The 25,047-nt window shown below is 42.4% G+C and overlaps 7 protein-coding genes across 8 annotated transcripts in view; 5 read left to right on the forward strand and 2 right to left on the reverse strand.

Annotated features, from left to right (window-relative positions):
* Positions 1 to 19,035, forward strand: part of LOC126558569 (annexin B10-like) — a 292,795-nt gene extending 273,760 nt beyond the window's left edge. The window contains exons 1-4 of one of the 2 annotated variants that reach the window (XM_050214603.1): positions 17,763 to 17,819; positions 17,903 to 18,079; positions 18,156 to 18,869; positions 18,943 to 19,035. In XM_050214603.1, coding sequence (XP_050070560.1) covers positions 17,802 to 17,819; positions 17,903 to 18,079; positions 18,156 to 18,869; positions 18,943 to 18,999 — 966 coding nt within the window. In that variant the 5' untranslated portion in view covers positions 17,763 to 17,801 and the 3' untranslated portion in view covers positions 19,000 to 19,035. Of the gene's footprint in view, positions 1 to 17,762; positions 17,820 to 17,902; positions 18,080 to 18,155; positions 18,870 to 18,942 lie in introns of those variants that run through there. The other variant, XM_050214604.1, reaches the window with a different exon arrangement.
* Positions 1 to 25,047, forward strand: part of LOC126557740 (regulator of G-protein signaling 7-like) — a 279,291-nt gene that overhangs the window by 249,550 nt on the left and 4,694 nt on the right. The gene's annotated exons all lie outside the window — the stretch shown is intronic.
* Positions 9,538 to 10,014, reverse strand: LOC126559459 (ER membrane protein complex subunit 6). The gene is made up of 2 exons (XM_050215621.1): positions 9,821 to 10,014; positions 9,538 to 9,750 (listed from the first exon to the last, which is right to left on the reverse strand). Exons 1-2 carry the CDS (start codon positions 9,957 to 9,959, stop codon positions 9,542 to 9,544), a joined length of 348 nt encoding a protein of 115 aa, XP_050071578.1. The 5' UTR covers positions 9,960 to 10,014; the 3' UTR covers positions 9,538 to 9,541.
* Positions 10,413 to 11,576, forward strand: LOC126558500 (WD repeat-containing protein 91). The gene is made up of 3 exons (XM_050214524.1): positions 10,413 to 10,656; positions 10,740 to 10,880; positions 10,948 to 11,576. The coding sequence occupies exons 1-3, from the start codon at positions 10,413 to 10,415 to the stop codon at positions 11,574 to 11,576; spliced, it is 1,014 nt and encodes a 337-aa protein (XP_050070481.1).
* LOC126558570 (annexin B10-like) lies at positions 11,983 to 16,805 on the reverse strand. The gene is made up of 4 exons (XM_050214605.1): positions 16,769 to 16,805; positions 16,424 to 16,600; positions 12,588 to 13,301; positions 11,983 to 12,089 (listed from the first exon to the last, which is right to left on the reverse strand). Exons 1-4 carry the CDS (start codon positions 16,784 to 16,786, stop codon positions 12,033 to 12,035), a joined length of 966 nt encoding a protein of 321 aa, XP_050070562.1. The 5' UTR covers positions 16,787 to 16,805; the 3' UTR covers positions 11,983 to 12,032.
* Positions 20,191 to 21,702, forward strand: LOC126558572 (annexin B10-like). The gene is made up of 3 exons (XM_050214606.1): positions 20,191 to 20,321; positions 20,636 to 21,526; positions 21,598 to 21,702. The coding sequence occupies exons 1-3, from the start codon at positions 20,304 to 20,306 to the stop codon at positions 21,652 to 21,654; spliced, it is 966 nt and encodes a 321-aa protein (XP_050070563.1). The 5' UTR covers positions 20,191 to 20,303; the 3' UTR covers positions 21,655 to 21,702.
* LOC126558282 (ferrochelatase, mitochondrial) lies at positions 22,689 to 24,160 on the forward strand. Its single transcript, XM_050214272.1, has 3 exons — positions 22,689 to 22,825; positions 22,921 to 23,068; positions 23,171 to 24,160. Exons 1-3 carry the CDS (start codon positions 22,777 to 22,779, stop codon positions 24,132 to 24,134), a joined length of 1,161 nt encoding a protein of 386 aa, XP_050070229.1. The 5' UTR covers positions 22,689 to 22,776; the 3' UTR covers positions 24,135 to 24,160.

The following is a 25,047-nucleotide window of genomic DNA, read 5'->3' on the forward strand; positions in this document are numbered from 1 at the left end:
TACACGATATGCAAACGTTTGGTAGAACGGGGAAATGGATCGTCCAGCAGACTGGGAGTTAGAGTTTGCACGGTACCTTCGAGCTGGTCGTTTTTTGTTTGCTTACATTAATTTTAACCTTCACTGATTGCCTCCAAAAACTACAGTAGGTACTACACTTTATGTGCCATTTATTTTTTAAAGTGTAAAATCAAGAGGATGATTTACAAATACACAAAAAGTGCAAATTTTCTAATCTTTCTAGGAGATTAGATCAGTGAGAAAAACTATGTAATTTGATTGTTGCTTATAAATAATCAAGCTACTGGTTTAAAGTAAAATAAATTGCAAAATACTGCCACCTGAAGTTTCTTTTAGGATTAAAAAAGAAAACAATCGAATGAACTGTGTACTTAGCATTGTATTGCTTTGAATCGAGTGCGTCTAAATGTATGCAAAACTAGCATTAAGCACTAATGAAGCATCCAACATCCTCGTTTTGGAGAATATTCGCTTGGAAAAAAAAAAAATTAAATTCTGGCACGTATTCCAAAGACAAAGCAAGAATAGAATTAATCCGGCTTCGTGGTATAAATAGTGCTAGTAAATTATTATATAGCCGGCATTACCTCACATATCCTTCAAGCTAGCACACAAGGCAACACGTCTGATGCATGTTGCTTGGTATAAAACGAGAATTAACAGTTTCAACTCAACTGTACACTTAGCTGCGTTGAAGTGCAAAACAGGTTGCGCCTAAATGTATGCAAACGTAGATTTTAGGACTACTTAAGCAGCTTAAGTTTGAGGAATATTTTTGCAATTGTTGGTCAATATAGTTTCTATGAAGATTTCAAACATTCTCTTCCTATTCAACAACTAAAACATGCTCTCCAATGCTGACATTGACAGCGAAGTCATCGCCTCTATGAACGGCTGTAACCCGCTTAGTTGATATGCTGTTGTATTTAGGTTTAAAGTAATGGATTCAAGTTTCGTTTCACCGACAGTGGTAGCGTTCTGGCTGCCTTGGAACATGGCACCTCCAAAGACTCCCACATTCAACACCTTGACGACATCGCTTCCTCGCCCGGAATCGTTTTATGTTGGCTTCCGGGTCACTCCGGAATTCACGGTTACGAAAACTTGCCAAAAATGGTCACCTCCGGCCCTGATGAACCACACAACACCCTTTCACGCCGAGATGTCATCCGCTTCACCTTATCTCCCAATACTGGAACTCCACATTGCACATACATAAGCAACAAATTCCGTCCCATCAAGCACAACACTGCTTCATCGGAAGATACCGAATCGAGTCACATTCAACGAGTCCTTTCCCGCCTTCGTATAGGTCATACCCGCCTTACACACTTCAACCTCCTAGAAAAATCCTTCACTCTGCCGCTTCTGTGGTGTTAACATCATCGTCCGCCACATCCTCACCGATTGCCATGGATACGCGACACACCGAGCCACCTGTCAACTAGACTAATTTATACAGTAGAGAGGCGAATGTAGTCTCTAAGACTCAAAGTTCTATAAATAAACAAAAACAAAATTCAAGCTTCGTTCTTCAACACATTACATGATCCAATCTTTGAAGTCTAAACTATCTTAAAGGCATTTATACGTGATAGCGTGACTTGATCTCAACTAACCATGCTACATATTTTTGCACCTTACTGTATTCCCCATTTTGATCACCTTCTCTTTACTCTCAATGTGTTTTTGTTTCCAAATTTATTTATTAAAACCTTCTCCCTTGTTTCGTTTTAACTAACTGCTGCCATGCGGCTACTTCTCATATCTGTGTGTCGGGCAAGGATCGATAGCTCACCCTTCCGCACTCCCGATACTCGATGACCCAACGATCATCACTAATTTGATACCTTACTTGAGTCCCTTTCTTCCGTTTTCTTTGAAAGAAAAAAAGCTATTCTGTCCAGTTCGGCCACAGTCTTTTTTTTTTAGTTTGACAGGCCAAATCATCCTTGTGAATGCAAGTGGCATCCATGAAAGCTGTTCCCTGTTTCATATCGTGGTAGAGTTGCATCCGCAGGAAGCATTTGGTACATTGTAACAGGAACTCTTCCTGTGACATTCGGGTGACCGAACGCGTTTGTGGATTGATTTGTAGACCGTGATCCGTGTTGCAACCAAACAACAAGGGTAGGCCAGATATCATATCGATATGGGAATAAAAACTATCAGTTACAACTTTATCCTTTTTCTCGTGTTTCTGTGTTGTTCGATTGACTTGGCGCATCTTTTAATCCTCTTGCTCCCTTTAATCCTATCGAATGTTGCTCGATAAACTCGTGGCTGGATCAAGTAGTCTCTCGTATGAGGAACTTGTCAAACAATCAGGTTAATTTGTTTTTTAAGTTAAATACCATCACTAGACTACCTCCCCGCAAGACAAACGGTTAAAACTGCTGATGCTTTTTTGGCCATCACCCTGCTCAAAGCATATGATCTTAGTCTCATCCTTGACTCTTTCCCGTTATGTTACTACATTGGTCAATCGGTATTGGATGCCAGCCAGTACGCGCCCCCCGTATTCCCGAACGAAACAGGATACTTCCATCTCGTCACGATGCTGCTGACATACGGAAGAACACGGATGCTTTCCTTTGACGTCAGGTTGTTTCTTGAGACAGTTGAAGTGAAGTTCCTAAATGTCCGAACGGTCTCGTTCTCGTACACCATTCTGCAGTACATCCATGTCCTTCGCGTTCTGACCCCGACCCCAGACACGGGATCACCATATAACGTAATGTTCAATCGAGCGTTTCGAGAACTGGAATGAGAGGTACACCCGTGATCCCAGTGCCCTTTTTTTCCCAGCAGGTCTCCATTTGGGTGTGCTGCTGCTATTGTGTAAGACGAGACGCGAGAGAAAATCTGTCTCGAGTCAGGATTAACTCCCCGGATGGAAGGAAAAGGGGTTAAACAGACGATCCGGACGATCATTTTATTTCGTCATCGTGCCGAAAGCCGCCGAATCGAGATCTGGGAAATGACCGGTGAGTATGCTCTTGTGGTAGACGCTTCCTTCTGTTTCGCACCCAACTGGGTGGTCTCGAACGTCAAAATGTGTCGTCTCGTTCCCGTGTAGTCTGCCGTAAACCGTCCTAACAGTACTCATTCAATGGAGATGCTTGCTTTACCATACACAGTTTAGGTTTTTTTTTTGCGATCAAGTATGCTGTGGAGCAGTTGAACGCTTGCTAAAGCAAACGAAAGAAGGGTAATGATCGTAGTAAGCGAAACCCTCACACACGCATGCAGACAAACAGACACATGCAAGTAAAGCAAATTCATTGATGAATTTGCAATTTTACAAGACGATCGATCGACTGTTTAAAGGGGAGACAGAGAGTAAAAAAGGTTTATTCCGAAACGGGGGTTAGACTCTCGTCACATCCAGAAGCATTGAGGTGTGTGCTAATTTGCTATAAATTTGACTTAACGATCTACTTCACCAGGTAGTTTAGGTTTAAGTTTGCGGTGTGCGTGTGTCGTTTGTTGCCAAGGATTATTAAAAAAAGGGTTATTTTTTTGTCACATTTCTCATTCAGGGTCAACAACTTAGGGAATTAAGTGTTAAGGCAGCTTAAATTTATACAAGAGCAATTATATAATACCACGTGACATCTGTATTTGTATGGAGAATATTTTGATTTTGGGAATTTAATTTTATTCATGATCCGTTAGAGTTAAAGACTAATTTTCACTTTTAAAAGCCGGTTAACTAAAACTATCCTTTTCTTCTTTAACTCTACAAAACCGAAGTGTTTAGGGCTACCGTTCTTAAGTTTCATGACTTAATTACGCCCGTAGATGAATATAACCGTTGATACCTTGATTATCTGACTGTCCCAATTAGGACTATAAGTTATTATTTTTATTATTGTCTGTTAAGTTGTTAGTTTGTACACGATACTTAGGCTATGTAAGGTAGGATGTATACCTCTTCACGAAACAGTGAAGACAGTGAGACTCAAGACAAGTAAGCGTAGTAAGCTCAAGACTTGACAACCACTGAGTCAAGTTTTCTTTTCGATCCAAAACCGCGCGAAATTAACAATTGCGTTTTCAATACAATAAAATTGTATTTTGCTGTGAGTCCCACAGTCTCTTGGAATAAGACTTTCTTTCTTTTTAAGTGATACCGGGATAAAACGTTTTATTTCCATGTCAAACTATGCGCCATCCACCGCAAAACAAAATGGCGAGTGAGGAAAACGTGCGCGGAGAAAAAGAAATTGATTATATTTGATTCCCTCTCTTCCCATTGCTTACACTTCCTTTCCAGACGCCACCTTCTCTGCACCACCCTTCTTCCATTCGCAAAAGTAATGGATAACACACTCACTCCACTTATTTACTACTTTGTTCCTATCCTACAGGGATCGCCCATCGTAGACGCCATTGAGTTTTTTTTTCGCATTGCTTTGCTTTTCTTTCGCTCGTGGTTTTTCCCGCAGAAAATAAATGAATGTGAAGATGTCGTTTTCTCTCTCTCTCTCCCCTCTCTCTCTCCCCCCTCTATCTCTCTCACTCTCTATCTCTTTCTCGCTGTTTCTTCTTTAAGCTTAGGCAATGGGTGGTTTTTGGTAAAGAGGGTGTAAATTGAAATGAAAATGAAGCCCCACAACGCAATCCAACAACGCCAACGACTGGCAACGAATGTGTTACGCAGAGTGATGGGTTTTGTTGTGCGACTACCAGCAGTTTCCGTTGTGTGCTGTATTTGCTGTTACGCGTTGCCGCCGGTAGATATTTGTTTGGCACTTCCATTTCACTTCATTTTGTGTATTATGAAATTTCTCTCAAATAAATAACAAATAAAGTTTTTTTTCTCTCTAAAATAGTACATTTAGAATAGTTTAATTGTTTATAAAGTGATAACGATCATAATATTAAAAAAGTCGATGTAGCCGAGCGTCATAATGGTTGCCATGCTACTAAGACATCGAAGTAACACCATGGTAGCGAAGATTGAAAGAAGTTTAGTTTAAAAAATAGTCAACACAAATTCTTCTCCAACATGTCGTCTGGAAGTTCATGCTTTCTTCACTATCCCCAATTGACCAAAGCCCAAACACTGAATCATCGACGACCGGTTTTCCCGAATGAATGAATCGTGTAAAACTTGACCGGAACCGAGTAGAGTGCCGGCAATATCGATTGTTGAAACCCTAAAACCGTTCACATGATTCAATAGCGAACACAATACGATTCCTGTTTCGTTCTGTTCTGTTCTGTAGCAAGAACATCTGAACTGTTTTAATTGCAGTTACCAGACGTGTCCTTACGACAGGGGAAAAAACAGTTTTGCAATTTTGCTCAGCTTTCGCGGAAGACAAGTTTGTTTATTTATTTTAGAAAATTAATGTGGTTAACACCCAGCCGAGAAAAATCTCGACAATACGGCACGCCGGTAATAATTTATATAAATAAAAATTGATATTGTTGTGCTTACTATGGCCCGGTGTTATAGGCGACAGCGGCGCCGGTCTTGAAACGGCAGGACCGGGGTTCAAATCCCATCCGGACCGTCCCCCCATAGTGAGTACTGACTAACCAACTACGTGGTATCGGTATTCTAGAAAGCCATTTCAATGGCCAGCATGATCTTAGAGATCGTTAAGCCAAGCAGAAGAAGATGTGGAACGATTCTTCTACAATTAAAATCTTTTTTGGCCTTGGCCGGATTTTATAGTTTGCCAGCCGTTTTATTCACTAGTCGCTGGATGCTTTTACACAAAAAAATACGCCTCTGAAGAAACTACTTCTGAAGACTCATGAAGGACCCCAACGTGTATTCTGTCGTGAGGGTCGCCTTGATCCTCTACTATGTTATACTACTAAAAGATCTTATCCAGAGCCGTCCCGATCTCATATATCAAGAGTCGTTGTAGTCAAAAAGAAGCAATTTCCGTCACATGCCTCCGTAAATATAAATTTTTCCTTTTTAAAAGATATTATTTTATATATGGAAGGGAAATAAGTAGTAGAAATAAAACAAAATAGTCATTTTTAATTAAATATTGTTCACTAAAAAATGATAAAAATGTACAATAAATAGTCAAATTGACATAAAAAAAAAACACCAGAGCATCAATTCTACAACCGGAAAAGAATCTTCATTCCCTCATCGACACCTCTGGTCATTCCCTCTGGTGTGTCGCGGTTCTTTAGTTTCATTTATTAAAATATCGTCTCACCTAATCATAACATTTCCGTTCGGGCACTGTAATCCTAACCCGCTCCCTGCGCCGTTCAATCCGTGTCCGTCCAAGCAACACACTAGGAGAAGCAGAAGGATATCTACATTGCTAAAACGATCGGAAATAGGGAACCCGTCGATCGTCGAGTAATCGTAAGGACCGACTGCTGGCCGATGAAGTAAAACAAACGTGATATCGATACTTTTAACGCGCGAGCATGGCGGTAAAACTACGTTTGACTTATTATTTCAACTGTTGGCGTCACTTGTCCACTGTTCCATCGGGAAAGGTTTCCGAGCAGTCAGTTATTCTTATTTCGCCAAGGGCTCCGGTGTCCAGGGACCGTCCTTAGCGCTTCACCGTAATCGATACTTTAACGTTTTTATTGAACACTAACGATCGTGTCAGGGGAAAATGTGCAGAGGGATATCGTCAACTGTAGTAGATGGTAAGGAAAGGATTTACTATAAACAATGCTTAGAACATTAAATTTTGCACGACAAATATCACAAATATTTTTATTTTTCTGCTAAACGACGTTCTTGGTGAAGTATGTCACCAAATGGCTTACTAGAATTGCTGATATCACGTAATTCGATATCCTTACTAGGGAACGGTCCTGGTGGGATTTGAACCCCCGCTCTTCCGTGTAAAGACCGGCACCGCTATTACCTTTCTACCAGACACTGGTGTTATGCATTTTATAATTGTAATTGTAATTACAATTGTATAATTGTGCATTGTGTACAAATTATATAATTTAATGTAAAAAACAACTTTGTTAGAAAAAAAAATTTCTATATACAAAAAATTATATAGAAAAACACATAATCACTTCACCGGCGAACCTTTTTTTTACTCAATGCTTACTTTGATGATCAAACAAAACACTTGGATATTGTACCACAGCCTGCTATTACGCAAAACGCCCACTTTTAACACACTCACCAACCGGAAGATTTCCTCCTGCATTCCCACACCTTCCCAGCTCTCTTAACCACAACCCCACCTAGCCGATTTGTGTTTCCTTGATTTATTTCCGCTTAATCATTTGTTTACTCAGTGCGTGCGGAGCGTAATAATAACCGGCAGTGTCTGCTAATCCACCCGAACATATTGTTCCGGTCAGTCGAAGCAGCTCGGAAGCAGCGCGGGCTTGCGGTTTCCCCGGTTGGGTTTAGATGCCGTTACCGTGGTAACCATCAGCTACGGAGGGTGATGAAAAGTGATTTAATCAATCAAACGACACGAAATGATGACGTGCGGTGTGTGTGTGTGTATGTGGGCAATTGAACAAAAAGGAACAGCATAGGGGACACATCGGTGGCAGATGAGCGATACAAGGACAAGATAGGAAAAAATCCTTTCTCCCAGGAAGTATTCAGCTTTTTTTTTTGTAGAGCGTCACATTATTCGGCGTAATGTACCTGCAATAGGATGTAAAAGGATGAGTTGCCACTGTTTTCTAGATCACTAGATCTCTCACAGATGCACGTGCTGCTAAGAGGGTATAATAATAGCGATTAGCTCGTTGACGCTCGTCCACAGTAGTCTGGTATGGTGGTACTTCCTGAAGATAAAATAGATGAAGTCATCAGATTGTCTTGGTAAATTGATAGGTGTGGTGCTCGCGTACATCTCTCACTGGGATGGGAAATGTAAATAATATACTCTAGCCGACTGGCCCGACCGGACGTTCGACAGTGCTGATGATGAGCATGATAAGTTAATTTGATTCAAATCACTGTCATTTGATATATTTGGTCGTGCGTTTAGGCCACAAGAAACGATGGGAAATTTTGGATTTTAGTCTTAATTGTAGAGAAGCATTTAGAGTTGTGTTTTATGTAGAGGCAAAAAATGGTTTCAAGAAACTAATAAAATGTTTTATCGTTGCTGAATGTTAAAAATAGTTGTCTTATTAAGTTTTCTGTGACCATTTGATCAGACAAGCCGAGCATGTCGCAATTTAGTTTGAATTACCGAATGTTTTGATGGATAAGTCCACTACAATTTAATAGTCTTCTATTTAATATTTTTAATATATTCGTTTAGTATAGAACATGAATGTTGCTTGCTGCTCTTGCAGTAACTTTTTTTCCATATGGTGTAACAATAACTTATTAACAGTATAAAAATCTAAATATGAAGTTTCAATTGAAGCTAGACATACTATATACAAAAATAAATACTTTATACATTCTCTATAGTGTTGAATTAATTTTAAAATACTCGCCATCTCCGAAGGATTTTTCGATCCAGTATGTGTAGAACCCCTTCCATGGTTCTTTGACCACTAGAACTTTTTGAGCTCAACGTTGTCCTCCACATTGCGAAGCGATGTAAACTCGTTAGATTGTTCTGGGCGGTGGGTTACTCATGTCATGAGACTATCACTAAACGACCCTACACTACACTTGAAGTCTCTTTAGGGCGCCCATATTGATGAAGGAGGCGTGATAGGCCATAATTGGGATTATTAAATTAATGAGACCGCATCATTAATCATCATTAAATCAAAGGAAGCATCGATGAGTCCGTCAGAAAATACAAAATTTTGAATTGCGTACCCTGGCTGCTAGGTACTAGGATGGTAATGCGGTGCCTCAACTTACCTGTTAGTGGGGGGCGACCACACTGTATATTTAGCAATTTATGTATGCGTACGGCTGATGATGTAAACGTTCCCATAGCGACCGCCCTATGAAAAAAAGTATTTAGAGTGTGTGTAGTAGTTAGTTGATGCCTTGCGCTGGGATAATTTAACCGACTTTCTGTTTAAAGCTTTGTGATCTCCCCAATTTTTCATTTTTTTTCTTTCTTAGGTCGTCCTATATGATGTCGAAATTGAACGAATCCTTTTTTTTTGGTTGTACAACCCCGGAAGATATAATCTTTCCATTTCTAACTGTCTAGGCGGGCCGTAGCTTGATAATAGTTAGTCCAGAGTATAAATGAGCGGTTAGGATTTGATACCCAATTCTCCCGTGTAAAAGAATGGCTACGCTATCGTTTCAGCCACCGACCTTGTTACTTTAATTGAAAAAAGGTTTGCCTTTTCTCTTCAGTAAACCACATAATTGAACAAATATGAGCACCTGAACCTAGTTAACACCCTTCCCCTTTGCGAATGTTGCGCTAAGCTATTGTGCAAACACAGGTGTATAAGTTCTTTCCCCTCGTACATAATCACAAACACTTGCCGTGTTTTTGGTAAAAGATGTGGTATGTGTATTTGGAAAAAAATAATTTACCCAGATATTATCATAGTGTTAGGTTTTTTCTTCCTTTCCCTCTCGCCCATAACCCGTCATTTCCTCTCCTCAGTACACGTGCACCATACCGTACAGGAACGTCCAGAACAGCACGTACGTGCACAGACCGCTCAGAAACCCATGGGTGAGTAGGCTTTTCCGGCTGATGAAATACTTCTGCCAATTGGAGCCTGATTTCAGTAGCAACATCTGCCACAAGGATAGGACCGCTAGCACATAGAAGAGAAAACCTAGTATGCCGGTAAGTCCCAAAACACCTGTGAAAGGTTAGAAATTTCAGTCAGTACACCAGCAAACCGGTGGATACGGGATATTGTTTTGCCATACCTGCGGTGCTGCCCGATAATGCTGCCATGGAGGTACGGCAGTACTCCACTGCGGATGCATTGTTCCGTATGGCGGTATCACTGTACGCTATTATTTCTCCAGTTTTGGTTTCTCTCGTTTTTACACGGGTCGTCGACATGATTGATGGAAAAGCAGAATTATGTACGGAATTGAAATTCACACCATCGAGTGTTTTGATTGGGAGAGAAAAATAAATGACAGCAAGAAATTATTTCGACAGGCTGCGTCAAAGTGTAGCTCGTTGACAATTTAGCTCTCGAAAGATAGGCGGTTAGGAATGTGAAATGTAAAATGTATTGTATAGTAATCATTCGAGTTGTTTGAATATTGTAACAAATTCTACTCCACGATATAACACATTTTAAAAATGAATTTGAAATGACATGAATGAAACCAAAAATAAAATGTTGACAAGACTCGCCCATAGTGCCATGCTTGCTGTCAAGCGTCACATCTTTCCCGAAATCCATCTATACACCTTGGTCGTAATCAACATCAACAAACAACAATCATCATTGACGGCGCAGCACTGGCTGTAGAGAATCTTTTTAATTGTCCGCGAAAAACAACAATGGCTCACATACAGTACGTCGACGGATTGATTCGTGAATATATTTTATTTCGTGGCTTTTCCAACACCCTCAAAGTGTTTGACAATGAGCTGAAGAGTGATAAAGACAAAAACTTTCGGGTGGACAAGGTGATCGAACAGATACTGCTGCTGATACACAATCACGACTTGGGTGGATTGCGTGAGCTGTGGGCCCATTTAAATAATCATTTGTTTCGTAATTTGGAGCACCATTTCGCCACCGGTAAGTGCCAACGGCAAATTACCGTTAGGTTGTGTACGCTTGGTTGCGTTTCTTACGTCGTAATGCTTTACTTTTATTTCTAGCCGTAAATAAATTGGAACAATCGGTGCTGAAATTCTACCTCATTGTGGCTTACACATCCAGCAAGACCGATAAAATAACGGAATTTTTCACCAAACTTTCAACCGAGCTTGTCAGCCAGAGCGAATGGAAGGAGTGGTTCTGTAAGTAGGACGCAGTATAGACAACGATGCCTTCAGCACTGTTACCGTTCAATTAACCCCTTTTCAGTTTTCCCGTTCTGCAAAAACCCCGAGGAACATGCAGCATTCGCCGTCTGCTTCACCAAACAATGGCAGGACACGCTGCTCATATCGCTGCATAACTTCCTGTCCACCATCTACCAGTGCATGCCGCAGCCCATCATTGCGAAGGCCGAATCCGAGGGTTGTCTCATCAAAAAGTTACAGGAAGAGAATGGGCTGTTGCGAGGCAAGCTGGCCTCCATCCAGCAGCAACAACAGCACCTACAACAGTCAGCCGGATCCGGCAGTCACCATTCCCGATTGAGTGGAGCATTGTCTTCAGGGGGAGGAGGAGGAGGTGCAGATCAACGGCTTACTGCTGACGGAAGAATCAAATACTCTACGCGACCATCGTCCAGTATGCTTTCGCTGAACGATCTGCAACCGTTTGGCATTCCACCGCCGACGCATATCGTGGACGATTTCTACATAATTGCACAGGAATCGAACAGCATCGGTGGTGCGGCCGAAAATCAAGCTCGGGGGTTAAAATCATTGATCCGGAATATTGGTTCCGGTGGGAGTCCGGTGCTTGGGCGACGTGATGCAGCTCATGAGCGGAACAAGAAGCGTTCCGGTAGCGTCGGTAGCCGGGGCAATTGGATTTATAGCTAAACGATCGACGAAATCATACATTCCTTAATGCTTAAATAATTGATACTTATAAACTAAATACATTAAATATTAGAATAAAAGCTAAAATTAAACACACCTTAGCGGCGATATCGTGTCACTTTAAATGCTTTATTTCCAATCGTTGTGCAATAAAATACTGTCTGATTCTAGCGTAACGCTTCATAAGGCAAACCAGGGACAAGGTTACAACATTGATTAAGCGCCAGGCATACATCGCTACAGAAAAAGGCCACCCATCAACGAAAGTTCCAGGAACTTTGGCTAACTTGAACAGCGAGAAAGCGCCCGATGCGTACGTGTTGTCTTGTAAACCGTTAACTCTCTAGAGAGTGCATAAATATCGTTGGCTTATTTTTTTTTTTTGTAAATGTATGTTGTGTAAGAAAATTATCTTCCTGTTTCAATAGACGTAATCGTTCTTCCACTTCCGTCCGATTAGGCACCACCAATCAGGGCGCAGAGAGCACGCTTATAGTCTCCGGAGCACTCGTTCTGTAAAATTGATTAGATAAAGAAGAACATTAGACTAATAGCTTTTGATTGGAATTCGTACGTAGGAGAAGATGTTTAGCTAGGGTAGTTGTTAGAGAAGATAATAGATAGTTAAATGAAGGATTATGCACCAATAGCACCTCAGACATGTCCGCATCACTAAGGCATTCAAATTTGGTATTAAAGGCATTTTATCTTCCAAACGCAACACGACACCATTAGTGAAACGGAAATGGCTACTAAGAAGAAAAGGTCACTAAAGCAGGTCTATGATTACCTCCTAATTGATGCATCGATTTGGGGTGTAACCGTGTCCAAAGAGCCGGACACCATTTGTCAGAGGTAAACATTATGAAAAGAGCAAAACATACACGCAATGTCAATACGGGACAGCAATGATGCGCTAAAAGCTACACGACAATCCATTCCAGCCAGAATTGCCTTTACATACTACGGGAACACGTGTTCAATGACCAGTGACCCAAGTGATCAACTTACCCGTACAGCGCTCAGCAGCGTCTTGTTGTACATCTGCTCGAACTCATCCTTCACGTTCTGCAGATCGATCTCCGACCGTGACACAATAATACGAATCAACTTCGCATCATCCGTACCGGCTCCATCCATCGCTTTGTGCAACCGTTTAGCGAAGAAATGCGGTGCCATCTGGACACATTCCACGATCGCGCTTAGCGCATCGTAAAGCTCACCACTCAGCTCGCTTTTCATCGCCTGCTCGATCGTTTGGCCCGAAAGCTTCTTGTACTCTTCGAACACAATCTCCAGCTGATCGAAGGAGGCGTGGGCCAGAATCTTGTAGAACACTTCCTCATCCGTACCGAGCTTACCCTCACCGGCATCGTACAGCTGTTTCGCCTGTTCCACAGCAAGATCAGCATCGACCGTACCTTGCGGATCGCGAGCACCGACAATGATCATCGTAAGCAATCGCCGGAAGCTACCATCAGTTTCGCTGCACAAATGTTCCGCCAGCGGGCGGCTGTACATCTCCTCGTAACAGTCGACGATCTTTTTCACCTCCTCGTTCGTTTGCGGAGCCAGAATCTCGATGAGCGTATCCTCGTCCGTACCCATACCGTCCATCGCTTTGTGCAGCTGCTTGCACAGATACTTTTCCGGTGGCATCATCAGCCCGACGATGACGTCCTCGAACTTGCCTCCGAGTTCGGATTTCAGATCCTCAATTAAGTCCTGCCAATGAAAGACGTAATCGATTAGTAATTACCCAATCATCTCCTCCCCACACGCACTTATGCATGCTATGAGTCACAAGGGTATGAGCAATCTAAACTTGTTTTTATCCAGAAACGAAATGACCCGCGGTGTAGCGATCGATCGTTTTACCAATGATCCTGTGTGCTGATTATTGAGTGATTATTGATTACACTGTATTTTCTATTCAACTTGAATGTTTCGTTAATTCCAAGTTTGACAATAAAGTGAATTGTAGATGTAACATCCATAAGGCATACAATTAAATAAAATCATATGAAAAAAAAAACAAAAAAACTTAAAGAAATAATATAAATTGAATTAAATAGTCATTGAGAAATATATTTTCGATACTTTTCATAGTTGGCTAATAGTTAGATAGCAACTGAAAGAATGAAAATTTAAGGATATCAAATATGTCAAAAAGAACATACCAATGTAAGTTATTTTTCCAATTATTTGGTAATGTACTTTTTTATTTATTTATCATTGAAAACTACTAGCGTTTTTGAAAGGATTGTACCAAACGAAGAGCTTTTTCACAAATTTTGCTGAAATTTTGAGACGTGAGTGAGTCGAAAGACGACTCACGACTTAAGAGACGAAACTGTGAAATATATTGACAAATGTCAATAAGAAGAAACAATAAATTTTTGTATAAAACACCGAACAAATGTGTAGACAAAGAATACGCCCATTCCTGTAGGTAGCAACAATCTTTGTTAAATACAAGAAATTACGAATAGAACATTGCTGTCGTGTTCTTGCGATGTTGGGCGTAAGAACTTGCTCAATATCACGTACAATTGCTTAATTCATAAACAGTGATCTTGACCTTCAGACTATGTTACAAGACTGTACAACTAAGATACAATAACTTAAAGACAAAAAAAAAATTACACAATTATGGATGAAGAAAGAATTCAGAAATATATGTTTCTGAATAAAAATATAAAATTAATCGAAATTTTAAACCCTTTTTTTGTGCAATATTCGGCGCTCGCGTAGATACAATCTTCTTCTTCTTCTTGGCTTAACGACCTTCTAAGGTCACGCCGGTCATCGAACGGCTTCCTAGACTTGCCTAAAATACCTCGTAATTGATAGTCAGTCCTCACTATGGGGGAGCGGTCCGGATGGGATTTGAACCCCGGTCCTGCCGTTTGTAGACTGGCGCCGCTGTCGTCTAACCACCGGGTCGCGTAGCTACAACATATGTAGTAAATTTAAAACTTCAAATTGCATGACTATTATAAACTGAGATACAAATCAGGTTACGTACACTTTGTGCCGCCGTGCCTGCCTTTATCTGAAATGGTATAATCGTCTCAAGCATTGCGTCATACGTGAATATAAACTTTTCTTCATTCTTTTCGAAACTACGCCGCTTCATGGGCTCAAACCTTTCGGTCAACACCTTTAAAAGTTTGCGCGCTAAGACGTGCACGGTTTCGCCCATCTTTGTGCTTACAAAATTGGACGTCTTTTTAAACAAGAATTTTAACATTCTTCGATGTCATGCTTTTGGTAGCACAATCAAAGTTTTGCAATATTTCAAGCGATTGCTCCGGTACGATCCAATCTCTGCTTTCAAGCCAATGTTTCAGCTTGATTGCTTTCAAACAGGACAACAGGGGAGCTTTTCTTTTGAAGAAACTTTCGATCATTTCGTACGTTGTGGTCCAACGGGAAGCATCGTCCTTTTTCATTTTCACGATTGGATGGTTCGATTGTATTTGAGCATCCGCCAGTCAAATCAGTCAACACTCTCGTTATCCCCCTTGCCATGGCGCAAAGCGAGCGAGCGAAGGTCTGTCCGAAAAATCCGAGCACTCTAATAAACTGCAACACAATGTATCGTTATCATCCATGTAATGTGTTGAAATAGCATAAAACCTGGCATTCTTTAAATTGATCTATTTGTCCAGTGCCAACGCCAGTGCGCTACTTTCGTTACTTTTTCACAATATCTTTAATTCGCTCAAGGCTTTTATCGTATGCCTGTTTCAGCAGTGCTTCGCAATAGTTTGGGTTAAGACCTTGGCTATAGCTTTTGAACGCTTCACTTTCCACTCTTTCAAATGGTAAAAACTCCTGAACCCTAGCAGAACGTCATCCATCTGCTCCTTAAAATTGACCGACAGTGGATCCGTTGTGGTAAACAATCGTGCATCCTCCTCTCCTCTTGCAAACGACACAGACTCAAAACTGCACTCCCCACCACCATTACCTATTCCATTATTTTAGCGATGGAAGTCTTTTTTCCGGATTTAGAAAGTTTAGGTATAGCACCAGGCAAAGGTATTTCGATGTGTTTTGCTGCTAAATGTTGTTTCAAGTTGGACGTGGAACCTCGTTTGAAGCGAATTAGCTGAAAGCAGTACCAGTACATTTTCCTGCACTTTTTAGTCTATTAAAATGTTGCCACGCATCATGGTTAACCTTTTTTGCTGGGCGCTTTGCCTGTGTAATAACGATAGTAATAACAATAATAGAAATAAAAGTTATTTTTAAACTGTGTATGGATAAAATATAATACAAAAACTAGCACCAAACGCTACGTAGCACGCTGAGTTGGCAAAAGGCAGAAACATTCGAGGTCTAAACAGGACCATAGTAAATTCTAAAATTCAAAACAATTACTAGGCCTGACGATAAAGCCTCGCAGGTTTTCTTTGTCAGTGTCTGCGTGCAACATTGTTAAAAGCTGGAATTCCTCGATAAGTGAGAAGACGTTGAATAATTCGATAAAATCCGATCGTCAAGATGTATCTAAGTACCTAATCTTCGACAGTACGAACTAATCTTCAACAATAATTCCTCGACTATTGAAGCCATAGTTACTCTTTACACTGTATACCTCTGTGGGGCATTAGTGGGAGCCGGTCCCAGATGTCGCACGGATCTTCGAAATTATTGACATGCTAGTAAACACAGGGAACTGTCGGCACAAAGATCGGCCTCAACAGCACCAGTGAAGGTGACGGACACATATTACTGAACTCACGCGATCAGTCTAAGGAATTGCTCTTCCCGCATACTAACATATATTAGTCATCGCGGAACGAACGAAAACACACGCCCCGTCCTACTCTACTCACCCGTCCCAGCTCACTGCTGTACTGCTCGTTGATTTGCTGACGCTGGGCGTTGCTGCGAGTGCAAAGCACATCGATGATGGCTTGCTCGTCCGTTCCAAAACCCTTCATTGCACCACGCAATGCATTGGCATCAGCGGAAGCGTCAAACTCTTCCGCTGGGACCACCGTAGGAACAGGCTGCAAAGAGCAACATTTGTAATGAGCACAAGCGTCATAGTGGAACTGGTTGGAATGTGTGTGCAGCGGGAAGCCAAAATCGATCGATGCCGAAAAGCGGGGACACGCGAGACACACCTTGGATTCACACACATTCCAGCACCGATTTCGTACAGTTGTTTCACTTACCGTGTAGTACCAGGACATTTTGTTGATGTTTTGAGAGTCAAAGAACAGTGTAGAACTAAACAGGTTCCAAAATCCAGGGAATAAAAACGAGAAGACTTGAGGGCGCAAAAATAGCTACACAGCCAGCAACACCTTGCAGCACCGTCGAATGAATGCGAATGAATGAGAAATCATAACGGCGCGGTGTTCGGCGTGATCACAGTAAACTGCGTCCCGTCACCACCACCATCGCGTGTTTCTTTTGCTTTTTTTTTGTTGGAGTTCATCGAATATGGATGACTTAAGGTAGGTTTCCATGCAGCAGGGCAACGTTAACGATGCACTGCTGAACGTATGCTTATCGGAAGCAATTGATTGGCAGTTTGCAGATAGCAAATCATGTTCGGCTGATAACATTGCGTATATTCTTCATCCTATTCCTTGTCGTTGTTTCTCCTAAATGCTTATCTTCCTTTATCGTGACGTATTAACGCGTAGGCGTGGTATTGTTTTATGCGATCATTTCACATTCAAAGTGATGTAAACATCATTTAGCATACATTCCAACACTTATTATTCCAACTTTCGCATACCTTGTGTAGAAACCATAAATTAGAGAAACCGCTTCCAAAGAGAAAACCAATACGAAAATAGAGAAAAAAGCGTTGTTTGTGTTTGTATCGAATCTGTCAACAGAATTCACCGCACGTGTTCACTGCGTTGTAGCACGCACACACATGCATACTTATTATACGACGCACCCAAAACTCGAAACCGCGTTCTGTCACGCTCCTGCGTACAGCATTCCGATATGCTACCTTTCAGGCACACACACACACTTCCATGTATTGCGTCGTGGACTTGCATTCATTTATTAGTTAACGCTATTTGCAGCTTCTGTCGCTTGCCGTTCGAACAAAAACACCGGTTGTACCGCTTCTTCTGGAACTGTTGGCTGGATTTCTTCTCATCGCGCGTCGTTGCAGCGTCGTTGTTTGTTCCACAGTAAAGTGTGTTAAATTGTTTGTTTGTTCTTAAAACAATCCTCTCGACCATGTCTTGGTATTATACGGTAAGTAAGGGAAACCAGCGTAAAACAAAAACTTGATTAGTTACATTACCACCACAAAACCGGATATTCCGTTCCATTCACAGCCCCACCCCACCGTTGTGCCGGCAGAAGATTTCGATGCATCTGCCGATGCAAATGCGCTTCGAAAAGCGATGAAAGGTTTCGGCACGGACGAGCAGGCGATCATCGACATACTGTGTGCTCGATCCAATGACCAGCGACAAGAGATTGCGGAAGCATTCAAGCGAGAACTGGGCAGAGTAAGTTTGTACCGACCACTGGCATGGCAACAGGGTCACTAGCATTTCTATTTATAACCCTTTTCTCCATCTGCAGGACCTGATCGACGATCTAAAGTCGGAATTGGGAGACAAGTTTGAAGATGTCATTCTGGGGCTTATGCTACGCCCGGAAGCGTACCTGTGCAAGCAGCTGCACAAAGCGATGGACGGGATCGGCACCAACGAAAAGGCGTTGATCGAAATCATTTGTCCTCAAACAAACGATCAAATTAAGGCGATCGTCGACTGTTACGAGGAGATGTACGATCGTCCACTGGCAGAACATTTGTGCAGCGAAACGTCCGGTAGTTTTCGGCGTCTTCTGACCATGATCATTGTCGGTGCTCGCGATCCTCAGGGTACAGTTGATCCTGATCTTGCTGTGGAGCAGGCGAAACAGCTGTACGATGCCGGTGAGGGTAAGCTCGGTACGGATGAGGAAGTGTTCTACAAGATCCTGGCCCATGGATCCTTCGACCAACTGGAGATTGTGTTCGAAGAGTACAAAAGTCTGTCCGGTCGTACTATCGAGCAGGCACTTAAGGCGGAACTGAGCGGCGAACTTTACGACGCACTGAGTGCGATCGTGGAGTGTGTCCAGATGGCACCGCATTTCTTTGCCAAACGGCTGCACAAGGCCATGGATGGCGTCGGAACGGATGATGCGACGTTGATTCGTATCATTGTGTCGCGATCGGAAATCGATCTGCAGAACATCAAGGATGAGTTCGAGCAGATGTACAACAAAACGCTTGTCAGTGCCGTACGAGTAAGTAGTGCAGTTGCACGCATACTACAATTGGAGTTTCCTTTTGATATTCAAATTCTTATCTCTTCCGCAGAGTGAAACATCCGGTGACTACAAACGGGCCCTTTGTGCCTTGATCGGAGACGCTTGAAAAGGCGAACAAAACGACAACATAACGAAATTGATTAACGTTTCTAATTGTATTACTACTTTTTTCGTAATTTTACGCAAAGAGCGCGTCACATTTGGTGTATGTATGTGTTTCTTCGGTGTCGAATCTCTCGTTCAATAATAATAATAATAAATTCTGCTTATCGCAACAACAAAAATAATAATGTTTTACAAACCAAGTGAACGCTTTGTGTTGGTTGGTGGTAGGACAAAGAGATTATAGAAAGAAAGCTTTCTTTGGGCGCGGTTACAACGATATTACATCTTTATGGTTAGCAATTTTTCACCACCTCCCAACAGATAGTTTTGGCGCCAACGGGTCGTCGGTAGCTCTCTGCTCTGCCGCACCTCTTTTGCAATCGATTTGTTGTAGGAGACCGTGCGGCAATTAATGTAAAAATCGATAAATTGTCTGTCGACCGAAGTAAGACATCACGCTGTTTCCTCCCAAACAAATCTCACTAGATACCAACGGAGGTGAGCAACTGTCCGTCGTTAACGATGTGCAAACGACAGCAATTACCAAATGCGGCATTATATGCTCTGTCACAAATGTCGAAATAATACAGAACACGAAGACGAGTTTTGTGGCTTTTGATCTGTCGGGCGAAAATGTACTTTTAATGATAGTTTCCCTTGCATAGTAATGATTGTTTGTGCCTGGCTAATCGTGAGCACTTAGAGGAGCGTCAAGATTCTTACCCAAGACTCGAAGGAAGTTTGTTTAAAGATTGAAAGCACGATATTTAAACACGTTATCAAAAACAAAAATATTCGTATTTTTCAAAATTTATCCCACCATTTAAAATAAGAACAGTTCGGATTTACTATTTTGGCTCAGTGCCACATCCATGTTCGGGCGCTCTCGAATGATCATGAAAATCGGGTTCTCTCAGTGGTTTCTCTAACGATTCGTCCGCAACGTGCATGATGTAGTGATTCCAAGTTCCAACAAAACCAGAGAGATGGTGTTGACCGGTTTGAGAGAAGTTCATACAGTATGGTCGTGAAAAGAAATATAAACCCACCAGCAGTTCGAACACAACAATCGTTTCGCATACTTTAGACGCAGTGGACCTCGCTTGCTTTACGCGTCGCTCACGGTCATTCGAGTGATTCAGGTGCATCATTAGCCAGCAAGCAATAGCAGCGATCATCTGACGTGTCTATAGTCGATCGTACAAAACAGTTTATATACCCGAGTGATTCACACCGTAGTTCCCGGTAGTAACGAAATTCCCGTTTGATTCCCTAGCGGTAGTAACATCTCTTTCGCTATCAGCAATGTCGTGGTATTATGTGGTGAGTGTGATTCTATTTTTAAAAGATGTGAAAAAAATACGACTCTAGCGATATGCTGCACTTCTTCACGCAAAGTGATATAGTTTGGATAAAAAATCAACGCTCTAGATCGTATTCGTCGTTGTGCATTGCATGATTGTAGGCCTTGGATAGGGGGAAAATATGAAGTCGAATCAACATTGTCGATCATATGACACCCCGACCTTGGCTAGGGCATCATCACAAACATCTGTTAATTGTTACCTTGCTTCGCTCTGCATTTGTAGTATTTGTTGGGTGATTTTCTTTCTAATGCCTCCGTGCACTGATTACAGCCAAAACCGACCGTGTATCCGGCGGAAGTGTTCAACCCATCCGAGGACGCAGCCGCACTGCGTAAAGCGATGAAGGGTTTCGGAACGAATGAGCAGGCAATCATTGACATACTTTGCTCGCACAGTAACCAGCAACGCCAGCAAATTTCGGAAGCGTTTCAACGCGACCTGGGTCGTGATCTACTGAAAGACCTAAAGTCAGAGTTGAGCGGAAAGTTTGAGGACGTTATCGTTGGACTAATGATGCCACCGGTGAACTACCTCTGCAAACAGCTCTACAAAGCGATGGACGGTATCGGGACGGATGAGCAGACACTAATCGAGATACTGTGCTCGCAGGACAACGAACAGATGCACCAGATCGCCTACACGTACGAAGAAATGTACAACCGACCGTTGGCTGAACACGTCTGCTCGGAAACGTCCGGTAGCTTCAGGCGCCTGCTAACCCTTATCATTACCGGTACGCGAGAAGCGAACGAAATGTGCAATCCGGAGCTTGCCGTCGAACAGGCGAAGAGCCTGTACAATGCCGGGGAAGGAAAGTGGGGCACGGACGAGGCAACGTTTTACAAGATTCTGGCCCACGCCTCCTTTGCCCAGCTGGAGATTGTGTTCGAAGAGTACAAGAAACTTACCGGCCGTACCATCGAGCAGGCGCTGAAGGCCGAGGTTAGTGGTGACTTCTACGAAGCACTGAGCGCGATCGTCGAGTGTGTCCAGATGGCGCCCCACTTTTTTGCCAAGAAGCTGTTCTTAGCTATGGACGGTCTCGGCACGGACGATAAAACACTGATTCGCATCATCATCAGCCGGGCGGAGATCGATCTGCAAAACATCAAGGATGAGTTTGAGCAGATGTACAACAAAACACTGCTCAGCATGGTAAAGGTAAGTGTTGCCAGATGAAAAAAATCAACAAATTTCAAAAATCAGATTCACAACTTTCTTTCGCATTTCAGAACGAAACGTCCGGTGACTACAAGCGTGTACTTTGTGCGCTGATTGGAGGGGCATAATGCAACACCAATCCACGAAACTGCATTACTATAAATTAAGCAACAACAAATGCCATTTATTTTCTAATGAAATAAGCAGATTTAATCGGATTTAATCATTCGGAGGCCTTAAGAGGTATGCAAGTTGGAGGCCCCCTACCATACTGAACTTGCTGACAGGAGGGGAAGGTTCGGTGGTGGAAGGTTCTTTGTGGATTTAGAGACACGCACCTGCTCAGGAAACCTTCGGCCGACCACTCCGCGTACCGTCAAACCCGCCACTGGAAATAAGCGAACAATTTTACAACCATGATATACATACCATCGTCGAGATGATGAACGCGAATGATCATTTAAGGGATTCTTTTTATTTCCTCTTCTGCGGCGCTACAACTTCCGTCGAGGCCTTGATTTACAAGTAGCTGGGATAGTCAGTCCTCTGCGTACAGGATGACGATCGGGATAGGATTTGACACCGAAGATATATGCGTTTAAGCAACTTGCTTCGCTAGTACTGAGTAGTGGTGAACCATCAAGACCGTTTTCAAATCCGATAAGTGCCAATCGTAGTGCATCTACAGCAGTCTATCACTCACATTCTTTCTAGCATGACAATGAAAAAAAAAAACGTATTATGTACAGTACTGTTTTCTGATATATTCTAATAAATTAAGATTCTGTCCACGGTGGAACATACTGTGCTTTCGTGTATTTGTTTGCGAATGTTCTCTCTTTCTAGATCTCTTTCTCTCTCACTCATCATACTCTCAATAGTACAGGTTCCCTTTATGAAGAACAGGTAGTTTTATATCTTGAAAATATGTGCATTTTAAACGTTTGCCGCGATCTTTTTTTTCATTTAAGCAATTTGCAAACCGCACAAGTAGCAATAAAGCTAGAAAATAGTTAAATTGTTCCAGCGAAAAAGAGTTGAGAAAGTAAACAAATAAACATTGATACATGATCTGTCATTCAGTATGACCGACGGAGCAGCCCCTTGTTCAGCCGGCTCTGGTTGGTGAATGCGATTTATAGTGTATATATTTTTTTCTTCTCTCAACACAATCCGGAGACGGCAAAGTTACGTCTCGTTGACCCGTGTGTAGTTACAATTATTAAGTGAAAGTGGTTAATGTTAACGGTATGCATTCCTTGCTGAAGAAATGTTTCCCCTCTGGTACGGCCGCTCATGGTACGTGAGGTGAAAATAAATAATAATATCATTCGTTCGGTGAATTGCCCAATCGTACACCTATTTATGTTTTTTTATGATGAATTTTCCTTCAGGCCTCCACCAGTTTCGCAACATTGCCACCAAACCGCGCACGGCTGTGGTTATGCTCAACATGGGAGGGCCACAAAACACGGACCAGGTGCATGATTATCTGCATCGCATTATGACCGATCGCGATATGATACAGCTACCGGTACAGAGGTAAGAAGACACGTGTACCGGTGCTGCCGTTGTCCCCGCTTACCGAGAAAAGGGGAACGTTCTCGATTGTGTTTGCTTAATTTATGCCCTTAACCTTTGCAGCAAACTTGGCCCTTGGATTGCGAAACGTCGTACACCGGAGGTACAGAAAAAGTATTCCGAAATTGGCGGGGGTTCACCAATTTTGAAGTGGACTAATCTGCAGGGTGAGCTGATGTGTAAGCAACTGGACAAACTATCGCCAGAAACGGCACCGCACAAGCATTATGTAGCATTTCGATACGTAAACCCACTAACGGAGGATACGTTCCGCGAGGTGGAGCGTGACCAGCCCGAGCGGGTGGTACTGTTTTCGCAGTATCCACAGTACAGCTGTGCAACGTCCGGATCCAGCTTTAATGCAATCTTCTCACACTTTAAGGAAAATTCACTTAACGGATTACAGAAGGCACGCTGGAGCGTTATCGACCGGTGGGGGACCCATCCCCTACTCGCGAAAACGTTTGCCGACAACATTCGCAAAGAGTTGGACAAGTTTCCTGCTGATAAGCGAAAGGACGTGGTGTTGCTTTTCTCAGCCCACTCGCTACCGCTTCGTGCGGTTAGTCGAGGGGATGCGTATCCTTCGGAAGTGGGTGCCACAGTTCAGAACGTTATGGAAGAGCTTGGGTGGTCGCAACCGTATTGTCTGGTGTGGCAATCGAAGGTTGGCCCACTGCCCTGGTTGGAGCCTTTTACCGAGGATGCCATCAAGGGCTATGTGAAGCAGGGCAGGAAAAATTTTATCCTCGTACCGATCGCGTTTGTTAACGAACACATCGAAACGCTGCATGAGCTGGACATTGAGTACTGCCAGGAGCTGGCACATGAGGTCGGAGCAGAGAAGATTGGCCGTGCAGCCGCTCCAAACGATCACCCACTGTTTATAGACGCGCTCACGGACGTAGTACGGCACCATTTATTAAACGGATCGACCGTTGGGCCAAAGTTCCTTCTCCGCTGCCCGGCGTGCGTTAATCAGAAGTGTTCGGTAAGCAAGCAGTGGTTTAAAGAATTGTGCAATTAAAGTGGCAAAGCATTTCGGTAGATGATAATGGGACAGAGGGAGAGAGAGAGAGAGAAATAGAGAGAGAGAGAGAGAGAGAGAGAGAGAGAGAGAGAGAGAAAGAGAGAGAGAGAGAGAGGTGGGGAAGGGGGGAGGGTTTTAAGAATAAAACAAAAGCAAATCAAAAACGCATTCCCGGCGTACGAAGGCACCTTGAAGTGTGTTATCTCATGCAAGTATTTGAAAGAAGCACGTATCATATCACGCAGAGCAGGGATTGAAAATAGGTAGGTTTGTTTATTACGAAATCGAGTCGATAGCGCACCAATAGCTCAACAGATTAAAGATTTAATTTTACGACGGACGTGCAATCCACTGAATGGCACAGTGAATCACAACAACGCCAAATGGTTTAAATAAGGTGGCTATCTCAATAAATATCATTCTTCTCCATTCTGAGTGAAAATATTTACAAAATATAAATTTTGCAGCAAAACATAAATAATCAGCTAGTGTTTTCGATTAGGAGCATGCTTCTGCTTTGGCCTGACTCATTGCACCAAATATGCTTTTCCAAATAAGTTCGTGCGGATGTTTTGCGAAATTGCAAGCTTTATTATGAAAACCTTGATAACTCCTTCAATTTCCAAAATATTTTACATTGTTGATTATAACTTTTTCTCATCTTTTGGGCAGATTACTATTCTATTCATAGGTCAATTTTTTAATTCCTCCATAGTTGGTGGAGTGCTGTTCAGCTAGGCCATGTTCCATCGATGGGAAGAGATGATGATCAGAAGGTGCAATGTCTGGGTTTTACGACGGATGGGGTGAGACATTGCATTTCAACGTTCCTTATTATTTTTTTACCGGTTCTGGCTCATGGCGTGGTCGTTTTTCTTTTAATGCTTGGCTCAAACGCATCACTTGTCGT

The sequence above is a fragment of the Anopheles maculipalpis genome, chromosome 2RL, assembly GCF_943734695.1.
Source record: "Anopheles maculipalpis chromosome 2RL, idAnoMacuDA_375_x, whole genome shotgun sequence".
Lineage (NCBI taxonomy): Eukaryota > Metazoa > Arthropoda > Insecta > Diptera > Culicidae > Anopheles > Anopheles maculipalpis.